General features: G+C 46.8%; 1 protein-coding gene across 3 annotated transcripts in view; it reads left to right on the plus strand.

The window, feature by feature from the left end:
• The window catches only part of SREK1 (splicing regulatory glutamic acid and lysine rich protein 1), a 338,699-nt gene that overhangs the window by 271,862 nt on the left and 44,597 nt on the right, over positions 1–22,240 (plus strand). For all 3 annotated transcript variants that reach the window (XM_069627375.1, XM_069627376.1, XM_069627377.1), the window contains one exon: positions 14,354–14,446. In XM_069627375.1, coding sequence (XP_069483476.1) covers positions 14,354–14,446 — 93 coding nt within the window. The remainder of the gene's footprint in view (positions 1–14,353; positions 14,447–22,240) is intronic.

The following is a 22,240-nucleotide window of genomic DNA, read 5'->3' on the forward strand; positions in this document are numbered from 1 at the left end:
TACACCTGTAGTCCTAGTTGTGTGTAGTGGTCCCAAAGGGTACTGCTTACAAACTGTGCCTAACACTGGTGGCAAGCAGTGAGGATAAATTGTATAGCTACATTGAGAGTTCTGCTTAACTTTTGTTAAAATAGTAACCTTCACAAGGCTAAGCTCCACTAGAAAGGAAATGTTGTCATGCCTGATATAGATAACCTCAGACAGGAAGCCCTGATCATTATAACAGTAGATCAACTGAAAGATGTGTAAGGTCAGGAATCTCCCTGGTAAAGGAAAGAAAAATGAATTGATTGAAAGATTGTTGAATTATCAAAGTCTGAGAAGTGGGTCTGTTGCACCTACTTCAGAAAATGGGGAAATGAGGAGGATAATGATGCAGAGTCTGTCATTGATGAGCAAGAAGAGTTGGAGTCTCAGGATGCGAGCCCCCCTGCACCTCAACAAGCTCTTGGGCCTCAACCTTTAGCCACAGGGACCCTACCAGGTCCAGTACTAAATCCAGAATTTGTCGCTCTTGAAACAATGAGACTTGAGTTGGAGTTCAAAAGGCTCCAAATGCAAACTGAACGTAAACATCAAAAACTCAAGCTAAGGGAAATGGAATTGCAACATGCTCTTGAAATGAAGAAATTGTCTCTTGAAAATGTTTCTATCCCAGAGTCTTCTATGTCTTCCAGTCCTAAGAGACCTTGCATGCCTAAGGAAGCTGCGAGTATGTATGAGGTGAAACTTGATATTTTGGATTGGTTGGGTGCTTTTGAGTATAACTATGGGATTCAGGGTTTCACAGGGAATCTGTTGACTGATGCTGTAATGGAGGTGGGTGAACTTGAAAGATTGGAGTATGAAAATGTGAACCTAGCGTTAATAGCTAGATTTGGTAAAAATCCTTCCCAGTACCTTAAGAGGTTTAGGACCCTGAAAACGAATGATGGTACCCCTTGGGCTACCTGGGTATGTGCTTGTTTGAGAAATTTAGATGGATGAGTTAAGGCTTACAGAGTTAACATCTTTTGAAGGAATGAGAAATCTGTTTGTTGGAATCTATTTTTGATGCCTGCTCTCCTGAGCTGAGATATCACTTGGCTGACTAAAGAGCATGATCCCAAGAAGCTAGCAACGGCTGCTGACTTGTGGGTTGCCAACAGGGCTACTCACAAGGATTGTGGGGCAACACAGAAAAAGGATGAAGGGAAGCAGCAAAGGATAGTAAAGAGAATTCTAATACTTCAATCCAAAAGAGGGCCCCAAACACAAAAAGGTTAAGCCACAAGGGAAACCGAATTGGGCTACTGAAACCTCTGGTGCCAAGCCAGAGGGAGGTCAGCAGAAGCCTCCATTTGTCAAAACATTTGGAAAATGTTATGCTTGTGGGCCAACTGACCATGTGAAAGGGGATCCCAGATGCAAGGGTAAACCTTCAGGGGTCCACACTGCCTCATTTAGCCTTCTCACCAGAGGAAGAAGTACATATGGCTAGTGGAAACTTTCAATTATTGGCTGAAGACCCCATTGGAGTCTCTGCCAGTGTTTCTTAAGTGTCCCTGGGTCTGTGAGAACAGCAGGATTTAGAGATCTATAATTCTATTCCACATAACACAAAAGAATATTACAAGGAAAGTGCACTTGTAAATGACCAGGATACCCCTGCCATTAGAGACATTGGGGCCAGCATTAGAGTGGTGGATGAAACCTTTTTCAAACATGACGATGGTGCTAAGGCACCCAAAGGCCTCACTAAGCTTGATGGAGGCCCTGTCCAAATGCTTCCAAGACTACCAGCTCTCATCCAGTGCAACAACGCGACTGCCAGAATTCCTGTTAGTGTACAAAGTGAGGTGCCTGGGAGAGTCCTGTTGGGGAATGACTTAAAAACTCTTGGAGTTGTAACAAGCACCCCCAGGCCTCCCAGTAAAAGGAAACGGGAGCAGACAAGGAAGACCAGAGATTGCACTAAATGACTCTCGAGGTTGTTACAGGAGAACCTATAACACCCAGTCCACAGGAGCTACTAACTGCTGTTTCCAAGAAGAGACAAAGGGGAAACCAAAGGTCTCAGGAAAAAAACAAGATAGCACTCCTGTGCATCAAACCAGGACATCCCCGAGAGGACAGTACAAAGTCAGACCTGTGACTACTCCACCAGTTGGAGATCTGGATCCTAAAGACCATCCTGAGCTGCAGTCTTTACTGGCAGAAGGTGGCCCCTGTAGGGCAGACTTCATCAGAGGTCAAAGAGTGTCCTACTCTTGAAGGACTTAACAGGCAGCTTCCCAGCTGGACGGCCAAAAGCCAGGGAAGCACAGGGTGTACTGGGAAGATGGCCTCTTCTACATTGGACCTACTGAGTCTATCCCAGGGCACTACAGAAGACTTGTAGTGCCTCAGGAGATAAGACATCAGTTACTACAGTTGGCTTTCTCTCTATTTCTGCTGGTCTAAATTGGGGTCTGATGTAGATGAATTCTGTAGGAGCTGTCACACTTGTCAGACATCTGGCAAGAGTGTAGCCAAGAATGTGGCACCTTTTGGTGCCTCTCCCAGTGGTGGGCGTCCCTTTTGAGAGGGTAGGAATCGACATTGTCGACCATTCTACTAGGTATCCTGAAGATATACCTATGAGGACTGTTGCAGCTCAGGCTGTTGCTAAGGCCCTACTTGGTATTTTTACCAGGGTAGGTTTTCCTAAGGAGGTTATCTCTGACAGGGGATCTAATTGTATGCCCCACTACATGCAGGCCATGTGGAAAAACTGTGGAGTAACTTAGAAGTTCTCAACTGCCTACCATCCCCAGACGAATGGATTGGTAGAGAGGTTTAACCGTACTACGAAGAGCATGATGGGTGCTTTAGAAGAACCCCTTAGAAGAAAGTGGGACCTTCTACTGTCATGCCTTCTTTGTTTATAGAGAAATCCCTCAGGAGGGAGTTGGATTTACTCCCTTTGAGCTCCTCTATGGTCATGATATGATAGTTTATTTATATAGCACCTATACACAATGTGATCCAAAGCGCTTCAAGGCAAGGGAGGGAACAAGGGAAAAAACAATGGCATTCTTACAGGCCATGAACAGTAAGGATGTGAAATTAACGATCATACTCTGCCTGACGACATTTCAGATAGTGCAAGAGCTAAAACATAGATAAGGAAGGGAGGGGGAGAGTGGGAAGGAAATTGAAACAGACAGGCGACTACCGTACTAGGCCTGACGACATTTCTGGTAGAGCCGGAAAAATAACAAGAGATGAGGGAGAGGGGTGCAGAAAGGTAGGGGAGGAACAAAACAAGCGACTATCATATTAGGCCTGACGACATTTTAGATAGTGCTGGAGGGGGGTTGGGGAGGAAAAAAACATTAAGGGGAGGGAGGAGGAGACCGACGAGGTTGCCATCGTACTAGGTCCAGGGACAATTCTGATCGAGTAAGTGCATAGAAGAAAGTAAGGGGAGGAGATGGGAAAAGGGAGAAGGGAATGGAGGAGAGAACAGAGTTAGCAGTCAAAAGAGTGGAGAAGCAAGAGGGGAGAGTGAATACAATTGCAGAAGTCCGTAGTAACACATAATGTTGCAAGCCAGGATACGATGAAGATGGGAACCGCATGATTCAGGGCCACCATGAGTACAAGATGCAAAAGAAGTTCAGCGTGAGAGTTGAGAAAGGGTGACGCACCATTTAGAGGTCCATTGGCCCTAATTAAGGAGTGCTTGGAGAGTGCTCCAACCCCCCCCCCCTTCCCCCACCCCCCAAGCCAGTGAGAGTTACTATGTGCTAGGTCTCCGGAAGAGAATGACACACATGATGACGGAAGCTTCTGATACCTTGAAAGCAGGTCAGGCTCCGGTGAAGCATTGGCAAGACCTGACAGCTCCGGACCTCTCAGCTATTTACCGGCCGGCGCCTTGAACAGAACAAAAGCAATCTGTATGGTAATAACCTGCCTTGTGACATCGGGTTGCTGGACAAATACAGCTCTTACTTTCAAAGAAACTTGCAACCTTTGAAATATATCTGACCCATGGCAGCTGGAAGGTTCCCTTCTCGACCTTCCCTTTGATGGCGATAAGAAGCAGGGTAAAGTACTCACCCTGTGCCTGAAACTGGTGATTGAACAGTGATAAACCACCAAACTTGCTTTTTTCTGCTCTTTTCTGTTTTTTTTTTTTTTTTTTTTAAAGAAGACTGTCCTGATGAAAGTGGTTGCACTATATTTTATACACTCACTGTATTCATAGTTTTGGTATACTATGGTGCTTTTTTCTCCCCTCGCAGGATTCTCAAACTTAGGTGGCCCGGTACCTAATACGCATTACTGTTTGCTCTGATTTGTGTTATACTAGGGTGCTTTTCTCCCCTCGCAGGATTCTCAAACTTAGGTGGCCCGGTACCTAATACGCATTACTGTTTGCTCTGATTTGTGTTATACTAGGGTGCTTTTCTCCCCTCGCAGGATTCTCAAACTTAGGTGGCCCGGTACCTAATAACGCATTACTGTTTGCTCTGATTTGTGTTATACTAGGGTGCTTTTCTCCCCTCGCAGGATTTTCAAACTTAGGTGGCCCGGTACCTAATACGCATTACTGTTGGCTTGCTCTAATTGTGGTAACCTGTGCTTGCCGCTCACTTCCGGTCTGCGTGCTCTCGTTTCGTCTGTCCCCCCCCCCCCCACCTCCCTCCCTCCTTACTCCATGGTGCTCTCCGTCTCGCCTATCTTCTCTAACTGCTTCTCCATTGACTATCCTGCTCTCCTCACTAAATCTGGTAGGAAAAAGTTTAAAAAGGACATCCTGGTCTCCAACCCAGGCCTCCCTATCGCTGACACCTACACTAATGCCTGCTCTAAGGAAACTCTCACTGACATCCTCTTTTTCGTGCCTTCGCCTGACCTATGGACCCTTCATATGGTCTCTGTGCTCTCTCCTTTCTCCTCCTCTCTCATTAATGGTGGCACCCGTTGGGATGTCCTCTTGGCCCCCTTCCGCTCCTCTAAGGCCATCATTAATGTCTACGCTAACGGGACCGTCTTGGTCCAAGGCCCTCAGGCCAACCTTCACCTCTTCGATAGACGCTTCCCACTCCTCATCAACTTCCTCTCCTCTCCTGCTGTCCCCCCTCCTCTATCCTTGGCTACCTTGCCTCTACCCTCCCTCCCTGCCCCCTCTCGTGCTCCTTCACCTCGTGCTCGTGCTCCTTCTTCTTCACCTCCTTCTTCAATACCTCCGCAGGGAGTACCTCTGATCTGTACCCCTCCCCGGAAGTTCTTCAAGGATTGCAGCCTTCTCCACATTGCCACACTAAACACTCGCTCTGCCATCAAGCACTCCTCCAATATCTATCACCTTCTTGAGGAACTAGACCTCGACGTCCTTTGTCTCACTGAGACATGGTTCACATCCAGCTCTGCCACCAGCTTTGACACACTCCTACCTGACGGATACAAGATCCTCTCCGTGCCCAGGCCCAACCGTGCAGGGGGTGGTGTTGCCCTTATCTTCCCTGAGTGGATTCCTGCCACTGTCACTCCTACGCAGACCTACTCCTCTTTTGAATGCCTTGTCTGCCGACTCTCTCTCTCCTAGCCATTCCCTTACCGTTGCTACTATCTATCGGCCACCTGGTCAAATTTCCTCCTTCCTCTCTGAGTGGGCTGACCTCTCCTCCGCACTCCTGTCCTCAACCACTCAACTCCTCTTTCTTGGCGACTTTAACATCCACCTTGATGCCTCCTTCCCCCCCACTGGTCTCTTTCGTGACCTCTGCGACTCTCTCTCACTCTCTATTCTCCCGTCTGGGCCTACTCACTCTGCTGGGCACACTCTTGATGCTCTGATCTCTTCTGACCTTCCTCTCTCCGTCCCTCTCTCCACTCCTCTCTCCTGGAGTGATCACTTTCTCCTATCCTCCCACCTCACCCAGCCTACCCCACAGGTAAAGCCACCCTCATCACTGCCACCCACCTTCTCGGTCATCCGACCCATGAAGCGTGTGTCAGTTGAGGCTTTCGCTGCTACCTTCTCGCCCCCCCCTGCCCCTTCGGCTGACTCCCACCCTGACACAGCCCTCTCCATGCTCCACTCTGCTATATCTGTTACTCTTGATTTCCTTGCCCCCGTCATGAGAATCCGCCTGAAGCCCAAAGCCAAATGTAACTCCTGGTATGACTCGGATCTCGCCACCCTAAAACGCAAGTGCAGGGTGGCAGAGAGGAAATGGCGTGCTTCATGTTCATCCTCTGACAAACTGGCCTGCCGCCTGCTCCAAAGGCAGTACCGGCTCTCCGTTCGCACCAAGAAGAGAGCCCTTATCCAAGCTCGCATCTCTGCGGCATCAAACAACTCCGCCGAACTCTTTAAAATCTGCAAGGAGCTGGCCAACCCTGTTGCAGTCTCTACCTCTCCTGTCCCCTCCCAGGCCCTCTGCACTGCACTGGCCTCTCACTTCATCTCTAAAACTCAGGACATCCTGTCCTCGCTCTCCTCCTTTCACCTCCCTCCCTCCCTACCCGGCCCTTCCTCTGGCCCTTCTGCGGTCACCCCTCCTCCCTCTTTCTCTGCCTTTCCACCTTTCTCTGCTGACGAGGTTTCCAGACAAGTCCGATCTATGAAAGTCTCGTCTAAACAGGTTCACCCCTGTTCCTCCAAAACTATCAAGGACCACATCGACTCCCTGGCTCCTGCCCTGGCTGACTTTTGCAACCACTCCTTCGCCTCTGGAGTCTTCCCTTCCCCCCTCAAGCACTCCCTTGTGCACCCTCTTCTCAAACCCTCTTCCGACCCCTCCTGCCCGGCTAACTATCGCCCTATCTCCATCACTCCCTTCCTGGGCAAGCTCCTGGAGAAACTGGCCATCTCCCAGCTTAACCTCCATGCTGAATCTGTTGGTAGTCTTCATGACCATCAATCTGGCTTCAGAGCTGCCAGAAGCACGGAAACTGCTCTCCTGAACATCCGTGAAGACCTGCTCTTGAACCTTGATTCCAACACTCCGTGTGTTCTCATTCTGCTCGATCTCTCCTTTGCCTTTGACACTGTCAACCATGCCATCCTGCTCAACCGTCTCCGGGAAAACCTGGGTATCACTGGTCAGGCTCTGGCGTGGTTGACCTCTTTCCTTTCAAATCGACCCTCCCAGGTCCAACTGGGGTCCTTCCTCTCCGACATCTTTTTCTCCACCTGTGGTGTCCCCCAGGGATCTAATCTCTCTCCCTGGCTGTTCAACCAGTATCTGGCACTCCTTGCCCACCGCATCGCCGCTCTCTGCCCTAATTTCCAGTGCTATGCGGACGATACCCAGCTCATTTTCAGGCTACCCTCAGCCTCCCCCTCTCCTTCCCTCATCTCTGACTGTCTGTCTGCTATCCAAGAATGGTGTGCCGCCAATGACCTCTGCCTTAATGCCAGTAAGACTGAGATTCTACTCATCGGTACTCCCACTCCCTCCTTCCCTGTAGCTCTCTGGCCTGCCTCCCTTGGCCCCCTCCCTGCTCCTACCTGCAAGGCAAAAAACCTTGGGGTCATCTTCGACTCCACACTCTCCTTCTCTCCTCATATTTCTGACGTCGCCAAGAGGTCACACTACCAGCTGCACCTCCTCAGAGGTATTCTTCCCTTCCTCTCCTTCCCCCAGAAGCTCACTGTCTCCCGAGCCCTGGTTCTCTCGAAGCTGGACTACTGTAACAGCCTCTATCTTAATCTGCCTGCCTCCACTCTCCGCCCTCTGCAACTCATCCAGAACAGAACTGCGAGACTTGTCCTTGGCCTCAAGCCCAGGGACCGTATCTCTCCAGGACTGAAATCTCTACACTGGCTCCCAGTGGCTGCGAGGATAAAGTTCAAAACCCTCTGCATTGTCCACAAGGCCTTCTGGGGCCTGGGTCCTAAATACCTTCAACTCTCTCTTCCCAAATATCTTCCTTCCCGAGCCCTTCGCTCATCCGCCTCCAACTCCCTCAGGGTTAGCCGCTTCTCGAAGCAACGAGCTGGGGGTAGATCTCTCTCCGCGGCAGGGGCCTCCCTCTGGAACAGCCTTCCTGCCTCCCTGAAACTTGAGGAGAACCATCTCCGGTTCCGGAAGCACCTCAAAACCTTCCTCTTTGCTTCTGCTTTCCCTCTCCCTCTCCCCTGCTGAGCGGCTAATTAATTTTCACTGAAGCTGCACTGATCCTGCAATTGGACCACTCTAAACGGCCTCGGTCCTGGGCCCTGCCACTCTCCACTTGCACTGATGCCCTGGAACCCCTTTGCACTGCGGGTCTGTCTCTGTATCCCTACAGCCCCCCCTCCCCCAGCACTTGTTCTGCACTTACCTCACACTTGCCACCAGCTGGCCCTATTTATTTATTACGTACGCCTCTTACCTTGTACTGCACTTCCCCCCTCCCCTTCCACTTTTCCCCTCCCCTACCCCTGCACTTGCGCGATCTGAATGACACCTGGCCTAGTAGGATCGTTTTCTGTCTCCCCTTGTACCCCCCTCCCTGCCTCGTCGCGCCTTGAAACACTTGTGTATAGGCGCGTTACAAATACCATATCATATATCATATCATACCACTGAAACCGGTAGACGGTGGTTGTGACATGGTGGAGGCCCAAACTAACTCTATCTATACCATGAACAACCGTGTACATGTTTATCTGTCCCACACCCGTTCCAACACAGTATTTTCTGGACGGTTGTTGTGGGCTGTTTTGTCTTCGTTGTGAAAAAAGCTCACCTTGTATAGGAAACGCCTGTTGTAGCACTGTATTGGCTATCCGCAGGATCTTTTCTTGAGCTTTTGAATTTTTAAATCAGAGCTATGTTAGGACGTTTCAATCTATCTACGGGATATTAAAAATTTGGACCCAAAGTAGAAGGTTGACCCATTGTCCTTATATGTTTCAACCCTAGGTGTTCAATCCTTTTTTTGAACACCTTTCGCCCATACTGAACCAGGATGATAGCAGTGACTTGGGACATACAGTGGTATAACAATTTTCAAATTGTTATGATTTTTCAAAAATGATTTCTCTTTACCATCTTTTCCTATCGCCTTTTTTGTAAGCGTCGCACCAGCGCTTCCTAAGGAAAGCTCTTATGCTAGGGACCAGATAGGGACCGAAAGTGTTATCAATCTATCCTTCTGTCTTCCAGATTTACCCTGTATTTCCACAGTCACTGTGCATCATTGTTCATCTCTGGTTAAGGGATCACTCACTGCTCTTTTGAAAAACATACAGTTGTGTGTTGCCCTCTTTTCGTGTTTAATAAAAAAAAATGACCAGAAGGCCAACATGGTTGTTTACTCAAGAACAGCAAGTTCTAGTTATGGTACCTACAAGGCAGAGGGCCTTACAGGACACATGGATTGGACCCTTCAAGGTTGTGGGAAAACTTGGAGAGGTCAATTATTTGTTGGACTTGGGCAACACTAAGGATTCCCCTAGGGTCTTTAACACCAACCGTCTAAAAGCCTATGTCTCAAGACCAGAACTGGGAGCTTTGCTTCTAGCCTCTGCTCAGCAGGAGGAGGAGAGTAAACGTCTACCTGAGCCCACATAAAGGAAGAGGTCAACCAGATCCTTGATCTCAGGGTAATGGAGCCATCTACAAGTTCATGGTCTAGTCCAGTTGTACTAGTGCCAAAAGCAGGATCCAAGGAGTTGAGATTCTGTGTGGACTACAGAGCTCTGAATGCAGTCACAAAGACTGATGCCCATCCTTTGCCCAGGACAGATGAACTGGTCGACAAGCTTGGTTCAGCCAAGTACCTCAGTACATTTGATCTCATATCAGGCTATTGGTAAATGGCTCTGACACACCATGCCAAGGAGAAAACTGCATTTTCGACCCCAGCAGACCTCTACCAGTTTAAGGTAATGCCTTTTGTATTAAAGAATGCACCTGCTATGTTCCAAAGGATAGTTAATCAAGTTCTGAATGGGATGGAGGACTTCTGCATGGCATACTTGGATGACATTGCAGTGTTCAGTCCTACTTGGAAAGAACATGTTGACCACTTAGGATATGTATTACAGGCTCTTGATCAGGCCCATCTGACCATAAAGTCAAGTAAATGTCAGATTGGTCAGAGCAAAGTGGTCTACCTTGGACATGAGGTAGGAGGTGAAATAAGGCCATTGCCTAGCAAAGGAAAAGCTGTACAGGAATGGGCCACCCCTACTACTCAAACCCAAGTGAGAGCATTTTCAGGTCTCACTGGTTATTCTAGGAACTTCATAGAGAACTATGGGTCCAATGCTTCTCCCTTGAATGTGGTCTCCTCACCCAAATTCCCCAAGGTCAGGTGGAATGAGGAATGCACTAAGGCCTTAAAGCCCTTTGTCAAGCTCCAGTCTTAAGAGCTCCTAACTCCAGCCAAACCTTCATTGTGCAAACAGATGCTTCCAATACGTGTATAGGTGCAGTTCTGAGTCAGCTGGATGAGAAAGGTTGGGAACACCCCATCTGCTTCATCAGCAGAAAGCTGAAGGAACCTGAGACAAGGTGGGCAACCATAGAATGTGAATGTTTTGCCATTGTGTGGTCTCTGAAGAAGTTTAGACCATACTTGTATGGATCTACTTTTGCAATTCAGACAGACCACAAACCCTTGAAATGGTTAATGCAGATGAAGGGGGAAATTCCTAAATTAAGATGGTCAATCAGCCTACAGTGGTTTGATTTTACCATTGAACACAGGTCAGGGTGTTATAATCAAAATGCTGATGGTTTCTCTAGAATGTTTGTCCGACTGGAGTAAGGAGATTCATCTAGGGGTGGATTAAATCCGCCTGTCCCTTAGTCTCGGGGGGAGGGGAGGGGGACGAGTGTTAGGGAGAATTCTCATAAATGTGCTAATTCCCTTCACCTTAGAGACACCCAGCAACCTTGCTAGATTTTGAGGACTTGATTTGAACTATTCTGGTGAGTGGAAACTATTTGCACTGCCTAAAAGTATATATAATCTATTGTATTTACTTTTGTCCTTTCTGCTCACTGCTAAGTAACTGAACTGCCATTTGGCTCCTTTTTCAAGGGAGCTCAAACTGTCTCACAAGAGTTTTGTATTGAAGTGTATTGGTCTATAATAAGTTGTCTTCTAGTGAAATGTACAAATGATTGTGTAAATACATTAATAAGTGTTTTACCAAGAAACCATGAGTATAAGTGTCTACTTGAACCACTGTGATTGAAAGTCCTTTGTGTGACTACTTGTACTGTTCACATTCACTCTTGAGATAGGCCTGGCTGCTCAGCTCGCTACCAACAAACTGTGTGGTACGGACTTATACCAAAGGTTGGTCTTGCTTACACCTGTAGTCCTAATTGTGTGTGGTGGTCCCAGAGGGTACTGCATGCAATTCTGCCTAACACCTATGAAGTTTGTCAGACTCCAAAGTCAAAAGAAACAGAGTTCAAATCACAGAAAAATGCATGAGTGGGGAAAAAGGTCATACTCTCTCCAGGTAAGAAATTAAGTCTTCAAGTCCAGCAAAAAGAGCTGGGGGTCCCTATCGTAGAAGGGAATTGGCACATTTCTGAGAATTCTCCCGAACAGTGAGTAAAACCTAAGGATGTTCTATTTAATTACTGGTGCTTTTGAGATCAGTGAAACACAGATTGAGATGAGCAGTAACTCTTACAACTTATTTTTGGATGGCACACCGCTAACTCAAGGTAAGTAAAACCCAAATACTTTTTTAACCTCACAATGAAATTCAGGTTACATCTTTCCCAGCTATACAAGTACCTTATGTGTATGACTTATGAAGGTCAGTTTGAACCAGAGAGACTGTGAGTTGTTCTACAACAGCACAGGGAAAGCGCAACCCAATGTTACACTTTACTGAATGACTCAGTTATTCTAGGTAGGCAACAACCTAATACAGACCTATTCTGGACAAGCTAGCAGCAAGTCGGGGAAGCAAGACCCAGTTAGGGGACCCTTATACAATTATCCTAGCGGGAATAATCTGGTGAAACAAACACATTACTTTTGGGAAGACGCACAACCTAATCACAGGTGAGCAATATACCTTCACATCTACTTTCTATTAGAATGGCAAAACGGTTTCTAAGAAAAGAAAGATGTTAACCATACTTTTGAGAATGATGCATCCCACATCCAAGGTAAGTAAAAACATTTGTATCTTCACTCTCCGGGTTACAGTTACCAACAAACTCTTTTACAAGTCAGTCACTTTTAAACACCTATTTTCTTTTCTATGCAAAAGCCCCAATCTCTTAAGTCTTGCTCTTATTCTTGGAGCATGAGTGTTCAGTGGCAGAAGCGGGGGTCACTAGGATCTAGTGTCAAACCGGCAGTGTCGGGATAGGTTTTTAAGTAGCAAAAGTCAGAGTTCCTTAGGAAGACTGGGCAAACAGGTGAGTACTTTACTTGTAGTTAGAAGAGGGTCCAGGGGCTTCACAGAAGACACCCTAGCAGGATTTTAGCAGTGGGACTGGATGCACTGGATGAGAGGCCTCCATCACAGAAAACACCCCACAGCTACACAGACATCCTACCAGACTTAAGGTAAGTACATACCCAAGTAACACAGTACCTCAGCATTGAAGATTTTGCAGCAGGACGACTTTCGGAACTGCAGTCAAATACCTGGTCAGTGGATTCTTTGTCGTGGTGACTGAAAACAAGCCCTCAGAAGGGACTTTGCAGCAGGGATTAATGGAGAAGGCTCTAGTCAAGGTTGTCCTCGCAGCTGAATGCGGTTCTGCTGATTTGGTGCCTTTTCAAGGAGCGCAGAAGAAGACAGAAAATCGCGATTGAATTCTCATAGTTACAAAGATCCAGCAATCTGGTGAGGAGACTTTTCAGACTTAATTAGGGTCTCTGGAGATCCACCAGGATGCCCACGAAGTTTCAGCGAGATTCGTAATTCGGATGACTGCACCGCACAGTGGCTCGAGGGCCCAGGGTATTGGGAGTGTTGCAGCAATGTGTGCTGTGGTTCAAAACGCAGGTGGTCTTGAGTCTAGTGGGTCTTACTAGGCTCTGGGTCAAGGTAGTTCTTTTTCCTGAGTCCCCAGGTCGATTGGAAGGAATGGCTACAGAAGGCTCCGTTACACAGCAGGCTCTGCGGTCGCTGGAAATCGTTTCAGCCGTTTTTCCTTCTTCGGTTTTGGTTCCAGTGGTCGATTGGTCTTCAGCGTCAAGGTTTGCAGTATTTAACAGTAACTACAGCACAACTTTCGCACATCTCCCCAGCACTCCACATAAGGTGGCGTGTGCTGGTTTCACCTAACAAAATGCAAAAGGGATTCAAAGATCCTTTCTACCCTTGGGAACTCTAGTTCTCTGAAGGTAAGCCAGAGAAAGTTTAAAGGGGAGCCTCTAGTGCAACTCGGCAACAGGCGCTTATTGCCAATAAGTTGTTAAAGAGGCTAACTTTAAAAAGACACTATGGAGAGTGTAAAACATGGCACCCATAAAAAGAGTAAAAGATTCTGTGGGTGTGGAAAAAGGTACCCACTCAGATATTAGGGAAAAATATCCAACTATTAAAGCAAATGGTTCTGGTGTTGACTCAGGTCAGGAAGATTTACCATTTCTATGAAAGTCTTGCCTAACAATCTCTCACCAGAGGTCTGGAAAAAGCTCCCTAACAATACATTAAGGCAATAAAAATATAAACAAAACATCCAAAGTGCTTCTGACCGCTTTTGAGTTTTGGATCGGACCTCTAGTCGGGGGGGGGGTGATGCTGCATTTCTCAGAACTAGGAAAGAACTAGAAATATTAGAATAGGCCAAGTGCATGTCACCAGGTATGTGAATACTGTTCCTTCTGGTCTGCTGTATTTTTCAATGTGGGACTTGGTTGATAATGGGATTATGCTCCCAGCCCCACACCACCCCTGGACAAAACCTGTGTGCCCATGCCAGTCACACTGCGAGCTAACCAGCCTCACCTCCATTTCACCCTCATTTGTTCCCCTGCCGCCTCACCCCTTTTCTCCCGCCCTTCAGCAGAGAAATACTAACTGCCTGTGGTAGGAATATCTCAATCTGGCAGGCAGTGACCACCATTGTGAATGGTTAGCACTCAGGTTTGAATGCCTCTTCATAAAGCATTAAAGGGATCACTTTTGGAGGAATCAATTTACTTCCACTTGTTACTGCCCAACCTACCCATTCATTAGCTATACAATTGTGCAGAATCAAGTAAGACGTCCACAAGGTTAATATCCTTGTTTTTTCCTCTTTGCATCTACACACATCAGAATAATATTTTTTTCAGGGGACTGTTCAATGATCCTAAACTTTGAGTGATTGGGTCCTTTAGGTATTGGTAATTCACCTCACTGTAATTGAGACCTCACAAGTAATGTCTTCTTTTGTAACATCTTTTTCAGAGACAGACGCAGGAGGAGGAGCCGAAGTCACTCTAGGTCTCCAAAAACATCTAAACTGAAGAGAAGGTCTTCTAGGTCACCATCTCCCAGAAGGTAATTTATGTATTTCCCTGCATTTAATCAGTCAAATGCAAACTGTATATAGCTTAAAGTTGCTGTTCTTTCTGGATTCAAATTTCCCATTCCCCTTGGTAACTTGCATAATTGAAATATCCTTATTTATGTTTTGATAATGTTCGATCTCTGTGAAAGTAATATTTTAACTGAGCTTTACTAGCAGCAGAAAAACAGGCTACCACTGGAATAGGGCTGTCCGTGTGGGTTGCAGAAACTGCCCTCTCTGGTCTGCAATTCCCATATACGGGAATCCCTTTCCTGGGCAAAGCCTCTGCTTTCCCGGGGAAGTGGCGTACTGGGTCGGTCTTGACGCAGTCCTCATCCTAGCTAGTATCTGTTGCTGGGCAGGTGTTGGCCAGGGGCTGGCTATAGTTGGAAACCCTGTCAGTTTGAATAGAGAGGTGCTTAGCATTGCTGGTTTTGGGAATATGACAGTCCAAATACTGGATAAAAGGGTGACTCCACATCATCATTGCTTCAACTACTGGACTAGTGGGAACGACCTGCCAAGACCCATGCTCTAGGATTCGTGCTAGCAAAGCCTCCGTTGGTGTCCCTTGAGCAGCTAGTGGACAGATCAGCTTTCACCTGAGCTACCTCGCTGCAGCCATCACAGTCCCGGGTTTCAGACTTGGCACTCTGCAGGTCTTCAACTTGTTGAACTGTTAGGGAGAATTTTAATTTCTGTGCCAATTCCCTTTAACCTTACGGACCCCCAGCTCTTTTGCTGAACTCAGGGCTTTTTCATTTCTACCCCTGAGTGAGTGGAACCTTTTTCTCACTCACTCATGTGTTTTCCTGACTATGATTTTCTAAGTTCTTTACTATTTTATGGAGTCTGGAAAACTCCAAAGGCATCAGCTTTTTGCATTGTGACGCACAGCAACTTTTGTGCTGCATCTTAGGTGCAGTGCCACTGACAAATCCTTTTGACATCTGTTAACGTTTAACTACATTTTCTTGTGCAAACTACTGTTTCCCAAGCATAGCAAGATGGCCCCTATCTTATCTTTACTTTATGGGTCCAGCACTGTCAGGGATGTTAGGGAGAATTCTCAGAAATGTGCGAATTCCTCTCTACCTTCGAGTCCCCCAGCAACTTTGCTGGATTTTAGGACTTTTAATTTTTAACCTCAAGAGTGAGACACTGGTTCCCACTCATGTATTTTAATGTGATTTGAACCATGTGCTTCTTAAGTATGGAGTCTGACAAACTCCATAGGTATCATCTTTACATTGTCACACAGCACCTTCGGTGCAGTGGCACAGGGAAGTCTTTAAGATTTCCCAAAGGTTTAAATACCTTCTCTCGGATAAACTACCGTTTCCAAGAGCAGTGAAGTGAAATTGACTTTACTTATATTTGTAACTTTCTAGACCCAGCACACACTATCTTACAATAGGGTGCTGGAGGGGGTACCAAGTATCCCCTTTGTCTAGTTTCTCATGTAGCATTTTTGTGCTACCCTTTCCTCGATGAATGGCTGGTGGCAGTTGTCTACTTTAATCTACTGTGCTTTTACCGCGGGCTTCGTTCGCAGCTGCAGTAAAGCACCCAAGCGTGCCATTTTTGTCAAAATGGCCGGGGTCGTCTTTTTTCGCCATTTCTTTGTGGAAATTTACTCTGCCTACCAAACCCGGTTTGGTCCCTTTTGTTTGTTTTGCCTTTGGTGGGCTTGCGAGTGGTGCCTGCCGCTGGCTCCAGGGTGTCTGGCGGGGGCAGGAAGCAAGTGAGGTGCCTGAAACTCCCTGTGCCTTGTCACCTAGACAGAAATGCACTCTTAGGTGATTGGGTGGCTGGCTGTCCGGCAAGGACAGCCACCCTGCTGAGTGACTGACAGCTCGGCTGGAATGAATGGGAGAAACCTGCATAAAAGATCAGGCGTTTTGGCTTGGAAGGCAGTCGACCACTGGCAAAGGAATCTGAAGAAAAACTTGGAAGCAACGCCTGCTGCAACTCCTGGACCATTGGTTTGCCCGGTGAAGCCTTGCTGCTGTGCTGAAGCTCCGGATTCGTTTTGATTAGAGAAGCCCTGTAAGGACTGTTGGGGAGAATTCTCAAAAGGACTTGATTTTTTTACCTGGAGATAGTGTGACCCTTTTTTCCCACTCTCTCATGTGTTTTGAAATGTGTTTTACTCTTGTGTTTTCTGTGGTTATGCAGTTTTGGACCACTCCATAGGCATCATCTTTTCAGTTGTCACACAGCACTCTTGGTGCGGTGGCACAGGAAAACCTTTTCAGGCTTTCCCAAGGTTTAAATACCTTCCTTGGGATAAACTACTGTTTCCCAGAATAAGTAAAGTGAAATTGACTTTACTAGTCTTTTTAAATTCCTAGAACCAGCACACCCAATCTTACAATAGAGTGCTGGAGGGGTTACTTAGTATCCCCTGTGTCTAGATACTCATGAAGCAGTAAAATGCTACCCTTTCCTCTCGAAATGGCTGGTGGCAGTGGTTTTACAACATACTACCATGATTTTTCCCAACCGTGAACACCGCTAGCGTTAAATCACGGGACCCATATTTTTCAAGATGCCGTCTGAGCCCCCTCTGTAAAAACCAGTCCCGGTTTTCTTTTTTCGCCATTTCTTTGTGGAAAGGTCATTCTAGAGTTTTGCTCTGCGCGCCAAACCAGGTTTGGTTCCTTTGTTCAATCGCCTTTGGCGGACTTCAGGAGTGAATACCGCCTCTGGCGCCCGAGTGTCTGGGGTGGGCAGGAAGTGAGGGAGGTGCCCGAAACTCGCTGTGCTTAGTCTCCTAGGAGACCCAAATACACACTGTGGTGATTGGCTGGCTGACTCTCCTGGCTGAAGTCTCTTGGCTTGGAAGGCAGAGTCGACCACTGGAACGAAAGAACCAAAGACGAGATTGAAGAGGACGGCTGCTGCAACTCCTGGACCGTTGATTTACCCGGTGGAGCCCTGCTGCAGGTCCGGATCGCTAAGTTCATCTTGACAGATGCCCTGCAAGGGTGACTTCTCCCTTTGAGTTGGTGGGACCCATCAACTCGACACTAAGCCACCTGGATACCATTCTCGGAGCTGGTTGTATTTCCTCAGAGTGCTGCAGGAAACCGTATAACCAGGGAGAGGGACACCAGCTTGTGTGCTCGACTACAGCTACAGGAATTGAAGATTTGCCAATTGCCAGCTTTGACCAGTGCAGTGTAGGAGTCCCTCGATGTCCTCCCTCTTGTCCCTACGGCTGAGGCCCAGGAACCGTCATGATCCTTGCCCCTGGCCCTCACTGGCAAGTCAGCCTTCCAGTTAGGGCCAGGCCAAAGGCCTTAAACCTCATCCAAGACTCTATTGGAGTCAGTCCTGGCGCCTTTGGGGCCAGGTTCATAACCATCATGAAGACCAACATTAGAATGGGACTATTTACTTGGGACTATTTAACTTGGGAGGGGGGGGGGGTTCAGCCAACATGGAGGCACACACATAGCTCAGTTAAAAGGAACTGAGCTATGCGGTCTAGTCTTTTGGGTGTGGCAGGCCTGGGACTATTTTACCTGGACTACTTTACCTGAGTCGATTTTAAACCGCACCCAAACAGCAGAACATGCTTTGCGTTATTCTGCTGTGGGCAGCCTAACACTCACCGTGTCCAATTCTTTGATGCCAGTTTACCTGAAACCAAGGACATGCAAAGAGAGAAAGAACACTACGAAACTTACCTGGAACAGTATCCTGTCTTCAATCCATAGCCGACGTCAGTTCCACTCGCCTGAAGGTACGAACTCCCATCATCCGGCACCGCATGCATCCTGGAATACCATAACCTGGAAAGAGGAGAAAGAAAGACAGCATTAGTAAGCGTTTACTCACATTTCCTCCCGAATGAAGAAAGCCACACAATTCTTACCTGGGTAGTCCTCTCCTGGTCAGTATCATTGCTGGAACATTACGGCGCTCGGCGAGGAACATCGCAACCTGCAAGGAGAGAAAAGACACAGGTTAGCAATATTAAAGGCGAAAGAGTGCCGCGCATTAGTCACCGGACAGCATCATGCACACCGTGCTTTCGCCTACGGGCCCATGCTCCTCTTCAAACTGCATGACAACACCAAAATACCTTTCCATACCTAAAAAAGGAAAGAAGCAAGACATTATTATTCGAACTAAGAGGAACATAAGAACTGCATATAAAGACTGTAAAGCAGCAGGCCTGGATTCCCACAGGGGTGGGGGGGTTGCACCTGTGAAGTAACTTGGTCACTGCTGGCCCCCCACATCTACGCGCCCCTGCCACGAGGAGCAGGACGGAGAATCCACCTTTTACAATATTAAGGTGAGGAGAGGGCCCAAGGGGGAGGAAGGAGTTCAGGCCAAGGGAGGTGGGAAAACATAAAGACAATCTGGTATTGAATCCAGCTCGCCTATATTGCAGACCCATCTTTAACCAGAGGCCTTACCAAGGGACCGGAAGAGGGTTCGAGAGTGCAAATCATCCAACCAGGGCTGGGTGGCGTCCCCGTGGATACCAGGTGAGCGTAACGGGAACATCGAGATTTGCAGGAACTGCCAGGAACAGAGGTCACCAGCTGCATCTTTTTCTTCATTTGTAAAGGTACTGTAAAACCAGACTGAGACTAGAGTACTTGCCTCTTGCAGTGAAAGTGCTTGAAACCTCCCCAACTTGCAGGCCTAATCAGCTTGTGACCCAACGTATGATTCTTCTTAATACACACTATTCCTAACGACTTTTGCAGAGACTTTTCCGTTTATCTACCAGAACTTCTTTGTCCTATCCAGGACTTTCGCCCTTTGACTTTGGCCGAGCCTATTGAATTGAATTGACTCTTCTGGTGAACTCAAAATATCTGCACTGCCTAAGGAATAACTGTATTCTTTCTATGTTCTGATAACCTATGCCTTTTTGCTCCTCCTTCAAAGTATTCTGAATACCTCAGAAACTTAGTGTACAGTACTGAAGTATATTACCTCAAACTTAGTGTACAGTACTGAAGTATATTTGTGTGAATTTATTGCCACCTTATGAATGTTTTATAACTCACAGTTAAATAAATTAATAAGTATGTAACAAAGAAACCTTGAGTAAGTTTATTTGAACACCTATGATTGTAGACCACTGTGTAACATCATTACAGCTCACATTCCCTCTTGAGATAAGCCTGGCTGCTCAGCTACGCTACCAAAACCTGTGTAGTACGGATTTATACCAAAGGTTGGTTTTGCTTACACCTGTAGTCGTAGTTGTGTGTAGTGGTCCCAAAGGGTACTGCATACAAACTCTGCCTAACAAGGATGACTTCTCCCCTTGAGTTGGTGGGACCAATCAACTCCAAAGTAAGACGCTTGGACATCCTCTCGAAGCTGGTTGTATTTCCACTTCATGGTTAAGAATGGTTGCTGCTGGAACTGAAGAGCCAGGGAGAGGAACACCAGATCATGTGTGTTGCTTTTAAGTTGGCCAAGAGCTCCAGGAAGATCCTCCGGACTCCCAGGAAGCAGGACTGACCGAGCCTGAGCTACCTCAACAGAGTGCTTGTCCCCAGATGCAAGGAAAGGCCATCTCAACAGCCAAGAGTCCGGTGGTGCCATTTGCTGAGACGTGAGGTGCTGAAACCGCAAAGTGCCACTGACTAGAAGTTGGTCCTTTTCTGTCGCCAACCGTCCCATTGCAGTGCAGGAGTCCTTCAGACGTCCTCCCTCTTGTCCCCATGACTGAGGCCCAGGAACACAGGATCTACAGAGCTGCACAGGAACAGAAGCCAGCTGGAACTGTTTGTCTTCTAATCAAAGGTACTGTAAAGTCTAAGAGAACTTCTTGTTGTGTAACCTCATTTGTTCTCAGTGGATACTTGTGTTGGTTGCTTCTGTAGAGTTGCTAACAGTTTCTTTACCTCACAAGCCTAATCAGCTTGTGGCCCTACTTTGATTTCTTCTTATTCTACAAAGACTTCTCAAACATTATGCAAGACTTTTACCTACATGCAAGAATTGCTTCAGCTCACCTAGACTTTTGTCCAATTGAAGGTGGCCTGGCCTGGTTCCCTGAATGACTCTTCTTCCCTCTGACACTGTGTTTTGTCTTCCTTCCAGGAAGGGGTTAACTTACTTTTTCATTGGGGGTTACCAATAGCACTAACCTGCTTCACAGTATTTGTGAGATCTCTTGTTTTATTCTAATCTTTTCCTTTGACATACTCCTAGGTAATGCCCTAAATACAACAGTGATATGTTAATGTCCACAGTATCCTATCTATTGAAGTCACCTGAGGGTTCAGGAAGTGTCTGTGTGCCTTCCCAAATGGGTATTTGCTGATTTAGGGAAACTCGGAGTGTGTATTTTGAAGTTTATTTGTGTGTTACTATTATATTGCCCCTTCTGAAGAAGGCTTATTCAAACTGACTGTTAAATAATACTTTAATCAAAAAACCTCGTGTGTAAGAGGTTATTTGAATGCATGTCACTGTGAGTCTCTAACTCCACTACAGCTCACATTGACCCCTCTTGAGATAAGCCTGGCTGCTCAACACGCTACCAACCTTTGTAGTACAGACTTGGACCAAAGGTTGGGTTCCTATTGCCAGGAGGTCAGGGTACTGCCTACAATCATGCCTAACAAGTGAGAATTCTCATTTCTGTGCAAATTCCCTTCAAGCGTGGAGACCCCCAGCTCTTTTGCTGTACTTTAGGACTTTTTAACTTTAACCCTGGAGTGAGTGGGACCTTTTTCTCACTCTCGTATTTTGATCTGATTTGGAGTATGCGTTTCCTTTGTTTTTGGCGTCGGACAAACTCCATGGCATCTACTTTTCGTATGGTGACACACCGCACCTTCAGTGCAGTGTCGGGAGGGAAATCCTTTAGATTTCTCTTAAGGTTTAAATACCTTTTGTTGGGGGAACTACAGTTCCTAAGAAGAGTAAAGTAAAATTGACATATCTTTTTTTCTTTTGTAGGTCCAGCACACCCCATCGTATGTGGAGTGCTGAGGGGTTACTTACTATCCCCTTTTCCTAATCTTTCATGTAACATTGTTTGTTATCCTGACTACTTTAAATGGCTGGTGGCAGTGGTTTAATGTTCCTACATTCTGCTTTTCTACTGCAGTCTGAATCCTCAGCTGCAGTATAGCACCCATGGGTGACGATTGTGTCAAAATGGCCCGGTCTTCTTTTTTCACCATTTCTTGTTAGTGAGGTCTTTCTTGGGTTTTACTCTGCGCGCCAAACCAGGTTTAACCCTTTTGCTTGTTTTACCTTTGGCGGGCTTCAGTACTGAAATCCACCTCTGGTTAGTGTGTTTGGCAGACAGGAAGTGAGGGAGGTGTCCGAAACTCCCCTGTCCTTAGTCTCCTTGGTTACCTGAATGCACCCAGTCTTAATTGGCTGGCTGTCTGTCCTGGCAGGCAAGGCCTTTTTTAGTGTGTTTGGAGGTTTGTTGTAGCCGTGGTCTCAGTGAGCGTGGTGAGGTTCTTTATGCTAATGTGCTAATAAGTTTAGAATGCATTAATAGTTGTGTTTTAGTATTTTCTTCCAGGTTGGACTTCATGAACAAAATGATACGAGTTTAAACTTTTAAAATGCAGTTTAATGCATTAGTGTGATGAAATGTAAGAAAAGTTTAGTGAAGATACATTTGTTGCTTATGTCTAAATCTATCATGCAGATGTGTGTGGTGTTGCGGGGTTCCCTGAATTTGAGGTGTCGTAATGTGGAATGTGGTTGTTGGACAGAGGCCTCTTGTGGGGTGGTGACACTGGGGCACTTGAGATGTCTTCCTGTTGTGGTGTTGG

The sequence above is a fragment of the Ambystoma mexicanum genome, chromosome 6p (assembly GCF_040938575.1).
Source record: "Ambystoma mexicanum isolate Mex_15411 chromosome 6p, UKY_AmexF1_1, whole genome shotgun sequence".
Taxonomy (NCBI): domain Eukaryota; kingdom Metazoa; phylum Chordata; class Amphibia; order Caudata; family Ambystomatidae; genus Ambystoma; species Ambystoma mexicanum.